This window comes from Silene latifolia, chromosome 10, assembly GCF_048544455.1.
Source record: "Silene latifolia isolate original U9 population chromosome 10, ASM4854445v1, whole genome shotgun sequence".
NCBI classification, from domain to species: domain Eukaryota; kingdom Viridiplantae; phylum Streptophyta; class Magnoliopsida; order Caryophyllales; family Caryophyllaceae; genus Silene; species Silene latifolia.
Window position 1 is genome coordinate 163,877,707 of NC_133535.1, and position 9,048 is coordinate 163,886,754.

Sequence of the window (9,048 nt, forward strand, 5' to 3'; positions counted from 1 at the left end):
CAAACTTTGCGTAGCCGCTTTATCTGACCCGAGGAACTTTCTATGTCATTTCCGGAGAATTTTGTTCCGGGACCCCGGAATCCCGAAAAACCGTGTATTATACACTTCAATTTCAGCCGTTCGGAAGGTCGTACCGGACCCTGTTTCTTTTTCTCCCTGTTTTTCAATCACACATCCGAGCTCATTTCAGGAATCAACCTGTTCGATTTGAGAAATCATCCTGTTCGATTTCTTCATCAAATAACGAGTTTTAACACATTTTTCACGATAATCCGAGTTTCGGCGAATGCTGGTTTATGCCACACCGGCACCCCCAAATGTCTTCCGTTGGTGCTCAAACTTTGCGTGGCCGCTTTATCTGACCCGAGGAACTTTCTATGTCATTTCCGGAGAATTTTGTTCCGGGACCCCGGAATCCCGAAAAACCGTGTATTATACACTTCAATTTCAGCCGTTCGAAAGGTCGTACCGGACCCTGTTTCTTTTTCTCCCTGTTTTTCAATCACGCATCCGAGCTCATTTTAGGAATCAACCTGTTCGATTTCAGGAATCAACGTGTTCGATTTCAGCCTCAAATACCGAGTTTTAACACATTTTTCACGATAATCCGAATTTCGGCGAATGCTGGTTTGTGACACACCGGCAGCCCCAAATGTCTGCCGTTGGTGCTCAAAATTTGCGTGGCCGCTTTATCTGACCCGAGAAGCTTTCTATGTGATTTCCGGAGAATTTTGTTCCGAGACCCCGGAATCTCGAAAAACCGTGTATTATACACTTCAATTTCAGCCGTTCGGAAGGTCGTAAGGTCGGACCACGTTTCTTTTTCTCCCTGTTTTTCAATCACGCATCCGAGCTCATTTCAGGAATCAACCTGTTCGATTTCAGGAATCAACCTACTCGATTTCAGCCTCAAATAACGATGTTTATCACATTTTTCCAGATAATCCGAGTTTCGGCGAATGCTGGTTTGTGACACACCGACACCCCCAAATGTCTTCCGTTGGTGCTCAAACTTTGGGTGGCCGCTTTATCTGACCCGAAGAACTTTCTATGTGATTTTCGGAGAATTTTATTCTGGGACCCCGGAATCCCGAAAAACCGTGTATTTATAATACACTTCAATTTCAGCCGTTCGGAAGGTCGTACCGGACCCTGTTTCTTTTTCTCCGTGTTTTTTAATCAAGCGTCCGAGCTCATTTCAGGAATCAACCTGTTCGATTTGAGAAATCATCCTGTTCGATTTGTTCATCAATTAACGAGTTTTAACACATTTTTCACGATAATCCGAGCTTCGGCGAATGTTTGTTTGTGGCACACCGGCACCCCCAAATGTCTTCCGTTGGTGCTCAAACTTTGAGTGGCCGCTTTATCTGACCCGAGGAACTTTCTATGTGATTTCCGGAGAATTTTGTTCCGGGACCCCGAATCCCGAAACCGTGTATTATACACTTCAATTTCAAAGTTGCTCGTAAGGTCGTCATCGGACCTGTTTCTTTTTCTCCCTATTTTTCAATCACGCGTCCGAGCTCAATTCGGAAATCAACCTGTTCGATTTCAGGAATCAACCTGTTCGATTTCAGCCTCAAATAACGAGCTTTAACACATTTTTCACGATAATCCGAGTTTCGGCGAATCTTTGGTTTGGCACACCGCACCCCCAAATGTCTTCCGTTGGTGCTCAAACTTTGCGTGGCCGCTTTATCTGACCCGAGGAACTTTCTATGTGATTTCCGGAGAACTTTGTTCCGGGACCCCAGAATCACGAAAAACCGTGTATTATACACTTCAATTTCAAAGTTCGGAAGGTCGTCGGACCACTGTTTCTTTTTCTCCCTGTTTTTCAATCACACATCCGAGCTCATTTCAGGAATCAACCTGTTCGATTTCAGGATTCAACCTACTCGATTTCACCTCAAATAACGAGCTTTAACACATTTTTCAAGATAATCCGAGTTTCGAATGCTAGTTTGGGCACAACGGCACCCCCAAATGTCTTCCGTTGGTGCTCAAAATTTGCGTGGCCACTTTATCTGACCCGAGAAGCTTTCTATGTGATTTCCGGAGAATTTTGTTCCGAGACCCCGGAATCTCGAAAAACCGTGTATTATACACTTCAATTTCAAATGTTCGGAAGGTCGTCGGACCACTGTTTCTTTTTCTCCCTGTTTTTCAATCACGCATCCGAGCTCATTTCAGAATCAACCTGTTCGATTTCGTGAATCAACCTACTCGATTTCACCTCAAATAACGATGTTTATCACATTTTTCCGGATAATCCGAGTTTCGGCGAATCTTTGGTTTGTGGCACACTTTTACCCCCAAATGTCTTCCGTTGGTGCTCAAACTTTGCGTAGCCGCTTTATCTCGACCCGAGGAACTTTCTATGTCATTTCCGAGAATTTTGTTCCGGGACCCCTTAATCACGAAAACCGTGTATTATACACTTCAATTTCAAATGTTCGGAAGGTCGTCTCGGACCACTGTTTTTTTTTCTCCCTGTTTTTCAATCACACATCCGAGCTCATTTCAGGAATCAACCTGTTCGATTTCAGGATTCAACCTACTCGATTTCTGCCTCAAATAACGAGCTTTAACACATTTTTCAAGATAATCCGAGTTTCGGCGAATGCTAGTTTGTGGCACAACGGCACCCCCAAATGTCTTCCGTTGGTGCTCAAAATTTGCGTGGCCGCTTTATCTGACCCGAGAAGCTTTCTATGTGATTTCCGGAGAATTTTGTTCCGAGACCCCGGAATCTCGAAAAACCATGTATTATACACTTCAATTTCAGCCGTTCGGAAGGTCGTACCGGACCCTGTTTCTTTTTCTCCCTGTTTTTCAATCACGCATCCGAGCTCATTTCAGAATCAACCTGTTCGATTTCAGAATCAACCTACTCGATTTCACCTCAAATAACGATGTTTATCACATTTTTCCGTATAATCCGAGTTTCGGCGAATTTTGGTTTGTGGCACACCGGCACCCCCAAATGTCTTCCGTTGGTGCTCAAACTTTGCGTAGCCGCTTTATCTCGACCCGAGGAACTTTCTATGTGATTTCCGGAGAATTTTGTTCGGGACCCTGGAATCCCGAAAAACCGTGTATTATACACTTCAATTTCAAATTGCTCGGAAGGTAGTACCGGGCCCTGTTTCTTTTTCTCCCTGTTTTTCAATCACGCATCCGAGCTCATTTCAGGAATCAACCTGTTCGATTTCAGGAATCAACCTACTCGATTTCAGCCTCAAATAACGATGTTTATCACATTTTTCCGGATAATCCGAGTTTCGCGAATCTTTGGTTTGTGGCACACTGGCACCCCCAAATGTCTTCCGTTGGTGCTCAAACTTTGCGTAGCCGCTTTATCTGACCCGAGGAACTTTCTATGTGATTTCCGGAGAATTTTGTTCCGGGACCCCGGAATCACGAAAAACCGTGTATTATACACTTCAATTTCAGCCGTTCGGAAGGTCGTACCGGACCCTGTTTCTTTTTCTCCCTGTTTTTCAATCACACATCCGAGCTCATTTCAGGAATCAACCTGTTCGATTTCAGGATTCAACCTACTCGATTTCAGCCTCAAATAACGAGCTTTAACACATTTTTCAAGATAATCCGAGTTTCGGCGAATGCTGGTTTGTGGCACACCGGCACCCCCAAATGTCTTCCGTTGGTGCTCAAAATTTGCGTGGCCGCTTTATCTGACCCGAGAAGCTTTCTATGTGATTTCCGGAGAATTTTGTTCCGAGACCCCTGAATCTCGAAAAACCGTGTATTATACACTTCAATTTCAAATTGTTCGGAAGGTCGTCGACCTGTTTCTTTTTCTCCCTGTTTTTCAATCACGCATCCGAGCTCATTTCAGGAATCAACCTGTTCGATTTCAGGAATCAACCTACTCGATTTCAGCCTCAAATAACGATGTTTATCACATTTTTCCAGATAATCCGAGTTTCGGCGAATGCTGGTTTGTGGCACACTGGCACCCCCAAATGTCTTCCGTTGGTGCTCAAACTTTGCGTAGCCGCTTTATCTGACCCGAGGAACTTTCTATGTGATTTCCGGAGAATTTTGTTCCGGGACCCCGGAATCACGAAAAACCGTGTATTATACACTTCAATTTCAGCCGTTCGGAAGGTCGTACCGGACCCTGTTTCTTTTTCTCCCTGTTTTTCAATCACACATCCGAGCTCATTTCAGGAATCAACCTGTTCGATTTCAGGATTCAACCTACTCGATTTCTGCCTCAAATAACGAGCTTTAACACATTTTTCAAGATAATCCGAGTTTCGGCGAATGCTAGTTTGTGGCACAACGGCACCCCCAAATGTCTTCCGTTGGTGCTCAAAATTTGCGTGGCCGCTTTATCTGACCCGAGAAGCTTTCTATGTGATTTCCGGAGAATTTTGTTCCGAGACCCCGGAATCTCGAAAAACCGTGTATTATACACTTCAATTTCAGCCGTTCGGAAGGTCGTACCGGACCCTGTTTCTTTTTCTCCCTGTTTTTCAATCACGCATCCGAGCTCATTTCAGGAATCAACCTGTTCGATTTCAGGAATCAACCTACTCGATTTCAGCCTCAAATAACGATGTTTATCACATTTTTCCAGATAATCCGAGTTTCGGCGAATGCTGGTTTGTGGCACACTGGCACCCCCAAATGTCTTCCGTTGGTGCTCAAACTTTGCGTAGCCGCTTTATCTGACCCGAGGAACTTTCTATGTCATTTCCGGAGAATTTTGTTCCGGGACCCCGGAATCCCGAAAAACCGTGTATTATACACTTCAATTTCAGCCGTTCGGAAGGTAGTACCGGGCCCTGTTTCTTTTTCTCCCTGTTTTTCAATCACGCATCCGAGCTCATTATAGGAATCAACCTGTTTGATTTCAGGAATCAACCTGTTCGATTTCAACCTCAAATAACGATTTTTAACACATTTTTCACGATAATCCGAATTTCGGCGAATGCTGGTTTGTGACACACCGGCACGCCCAAATGTCTTCCGTTGGTACTCAAACTTTGGGTGGCCGCTTTATCTGACCCGAAGAACTTTCTATGTGATTTCCGGAGAATTTTATTCTGGGACCCCGGAATCCCGAAAAACCGTGTATTTATAATACACTTCAATTTCAGCCGTTCGGAAGCTCGTACCGGACCCTGTTTCTTTTTCTCCGTGTTTTTCAATCAAGCGTCCGAGCTGATTTCAGGAATCAACCTGTTCGATTTGAGAAATCATCCTGTTCGATTTCTTCATCAAATAACGAGTTTTAACATATTTTTCACGATAATCCGAGTTTCGGCGAATGCTGGTTTATGCCACACCGGCACCCCCAAATGTCTTCCGTTGGTGCTCAAACTTTGCGTGGCCGCTTTATCTGACCCGAGGAACTTTCTATGTCATTTCCGGAGAATTTTGTTCCGGGACCCCGGAATCCCGAAAAACCGTGTATTATACACTTCAATTTCAGCCGTTCGGAAGGTAGTACCGGACCCTGTTTCCTTTTCTCCCTGTTTTTCAATCACGCATCCGAGCTCATTTCAGGAATCAACCTGTTCAATTTCAGCCTCAAATAACGAGCTTTAACACATTTTTCAAGATAATCCGAGTTTCGGCGAATGCTGGTATGTGGCACACCGGCACCCCCAAATGTCTTCCGTTGGTGCTCAAAGTTTGCATGGCCGATTTATCTGACCCGAGGAACTTTCTATGTGATTTCCGGAGAATTTTGTTCCGGGACCCCGGAATCCCGAAAAACCGTGTATTATACACTTCAATTTCAACCGTTCGGAAGATCGTACCAGACCCTGTTTCTTTTTCTCCCTGTTTTTCAATCACGCGTCCGAGCTCATTTCAGGAATCAACCTGTTCGATTTGAGCCTCAAATAACAAGCTTTAAAACATTTTTCACAATAATCCGAGTTTCGGGGAATGTTGGTTTGTGGCACACCGGCACCCCCAAATGTCCTCCGTTGGTGCTCAAACTTTACGTGGCCGCTTTATCTGACCCGAGGAACCTTCTATGTGATTTCCGGAGAATTTTGTTCCGGGACCCCGGAATCCCGAAAAACCGTGTATTATACACTTCAATTTCAGCCGTTCGAAAGGTCGTACCGGACCCTGTTTCTTTTTCTCCCTGTTTTTCAATCACGCATCCGAGCTCATTTTAGGAATCAACCTGTTCGATTTCAGGAATCAACGTGTTCGATTTCAGCTTCAAATACCGAGTTTTAACACATTTTTCACGATAATCCGAATTTCGGCGAATGCTGGTTTGTGACACACCGGCAGCCCCAAATGTCTGCCGTTGGTGCTCAAACTTTGGGTGGCCGCTTTATCTGACCCGAAGAACTTTCTATGTGATTTCCGGAGAATTTTATTCTGGGACCCCGAAATCCCGAAAAACCGTGTATTATATAACACTTCAATTTCAGCCGTTCTGAAGGTCGTACCGGACCCTGTTTCTTTTTCTCCGTGTTTTTCAATCACGCGTCCGAGCTCATTTCAGGAATCAACCTGTTCGATTTCAGAAATCAACCTGTTCGATTTCTTCATCCACTACAACAAATAAGGTAATTGGCGACCATATAAGGCGACTGAGAACAGTCGCCATTTAGAATAAAGCGACTAAGGCCCGTCGCCCGCACTTCGTAGCAAGGTTTGGTCGCTTTTGGCGACTGTCATTAGTCGCCAATTTAGCGACTGCCATTTGTCGCTTTTTAAATATACACGTCATCTCCATATCCTCCAAAATGGCGACGGGTAATGGTCGCCATTTTGGCGACAGAACTTGGTCGCCATTTTGGCGACTGATTTCCGTCGCCAATGGCACTGATTTCCGTCGCCAACGTCCCTAAAATTAATTCATGATCAGAGACTTAGCGACGGAATGCCGTCGCCAAATGCCTAGTGTCCGTCGCCAAAATTACATGTTTTTTTGCCTAAAAATCGTTTTTTACCTAGCCAAATACGTAAAACCTGCAAATAAACCAACACTTCCAGCAGAGAACACATGGGAAGCCAACACAACCAAACTTGATAAAGAAAATCAAGTTCCATACACACAACTACGAGTTCTACGAGTTTGGTCATCTAACATTATCCGGGAATAACTACGAGTTCTACTACATAACTACGAAACAGGGAAACTTGCTCCCGCTCCACTACCACCTCCATGATTAGGATCTCTAGGATCCTTTGGTTGCGGGCGCCACCCAGTGTTGCAATTGGCGAAGAAGGAGTTCATCCGTTCCATTTCCTCCTTCATCCTCCGAATTTCAGCATCTCTCTCGGCATCCCGCCTCTCCCTCTCGGCATCCTGCCTCTCCTTGGCGGCTAATTGAGCTTGGAGCACACTCACGACACTTGGGGTATAAGGTTGTTGTTGGGAGGAAATTGACCCTCTTCTTCTTGTAGGAGGGTAGAAAATCTCCTTTGCCGACCCGGCTCCATACACATCTCCTCTTTGGAACCCCTCAACAAGATCAAACCATAGCTCATTGTCATCAATTTCCGGGTTGTTCTTCCTACGGACAAGGAATTGTTCCTAAAAAATTGATAAAACATTAATGGTTAGAGGTTACTTATCTAAAAATTGATAAAACATATACTTTAAAAAGCTAAGAAATTTTTATTTTTTGACACTTACATATAACTGTTGATCTTTTTCCTTCGCGAAGATCAACTTGCCCTTGCTTGTCTTCTTTGCGTGAGTGTCAACAAAGAGATCAACAATCGTGGGTACCTTACCCTTATTCTTCTTGGTCTTCCGGAAAAAAAACAAGGAAATTGTTATTCAAACATGATAATTAATGAGACTAATTAAATTAGAAGACTATTAAATTAAAAGCTAAGACAAATAACTTACATCTAATACCACACGATCATGAAAAGATTGAGACCCTCCATAATGAGTAGGCTCAACTTCCGCATCCTTATCTCCTCCTTTCCTGTTGATCTTGTTCCGGGCCGATGCTTCCTTGAACTCAGGACTGTTCCGGTACTTGGTATATTCCTCATATGACGAACTCAGTAATCAATAAAATAACAATTATTAATTAATATATTTTCAAAATATGTAATGAATTTTAACTAATTACGGGTATTAAAAGAAACTAAATACCTTTCATGAAAGATGGCGCCTTCTTCCTCTTAGACACCTTATACATGTTGTCCCTTAGCCTCTTCTTGCCAATGTCATTATACCTTTGCCAAACTAGGCGCTCAAGGTTGGTTGGCCAATAGAACACACGCTACAAAAAGTAAACACATAGATGAGAAACAAATTAATAATAAGGTAAAAAGAATAAATAAATTATATTTAATAATATATATTTTATAAATAGATATCCGGAAGTTGTTGAACCACATCTCCTTATCTTCATCACTAGCGTTACTCCAACAAGTAACGCCGTGTGTCATGTTCTCTTGGGTGCTATTAGTCACACCACGAACAACTGTTTGACTTCTAAACCTGAAATCAAACATGTTAAAAACATAATTATATAGGAAAAAAATAATGTATAATTAACATATGTCTAAAAAAAGTCATTTATTACTAAATAAAAAAATTACAAAATAGAATGAATAAAAAATTACCAAAGACCATTCGGATCAAGGATCATCCTGTTGTCAGTATGTCGGGGTATAGCAACCTCCTCCTCCTCCTCACTCACCTCCGTAGTAGAACGGTCAACGTCCTCCTCCTGCTCTCGGGAGCTACTACCTCCCTCACTATAGCCTCCGCGCTGCCTACTTCCTCCAGGAGCCATGTGTACTACAATTGAATAAAAAGTGTTAGCAAATATTACAAGATAATTATTATAAGATACAAAAAAATAAAACCTAATAAACAAGTATAAAAGACAAAATAAAACGCTAATAATTGTTTCCAAATTTTGATATGTATACTTTTAATACCTTCTCTTACTCATCATCATCATCATCATCCTCATCTTCTTCTTCTTCTTCTTCTTCTTCTTCTTCTTCTTCCTCTTCCTCCTCCTCTTCTTCTTCTTCTTCCCCCTCTTCTATCCCATCCCTCTCCTT

At 43.0% G+C, this 9,048-nt stretch overlaps 1 protein-coding gene across 1 annotated transcript; it reads right to left on the reverse strand.

Moving 5' to 3' along the window:
- Positions 1-7,013: 7,013 nt before the first annotated feature.
- LOC141608861 (uncharacterized) lies at positions 7,014-8,771 on the reverse strand. Its single transcript, XM_074428207.1, has 4 exons — positions 8,599-8,771; positions 7,868-8,027; positions 7,649-7,765; positions 7,014-7,546 (listed from the first exon to the last, which is right to left on the reverse strand). The coding sequence occupies exons 1-4, from the start codon at positions 8,769-8,771 to the stop codon at positions 7,133-7,135; spliced, it is 864 nt and encodes a 287-aa protein (XP_074284308.1). The 3' UTR covers positions 7,014-7,132.
- Positions 8,772-9,048: the final 277 nt, after the last annotated feature.

Bases quoted from the DNA above. Each gene is read 5' to 3' on its own strand.
- LOC141608861 (XM_074428207.1), bottom strand. From the start codon at position 8,771: ATGGCTCCTGGAGGAAGTAGGCAGCGCGGAGGCTATAGTGAGGGAGGT. The intron at 8,028-8,598 runs GTAATTTTTTAT...TTGATTACTGAG, and splicing joins CTTGATCCGAATGGTCTTTG to TTCGTCATATGAGGAATATA. The intron at 7,766-7,867 runs GTAAGTTATTTG...TTTTTCCGGAAG, and splicing joins ATGATCGTGTGGTATTAGAT to ACCAAGAAGAATAAGGGTAA.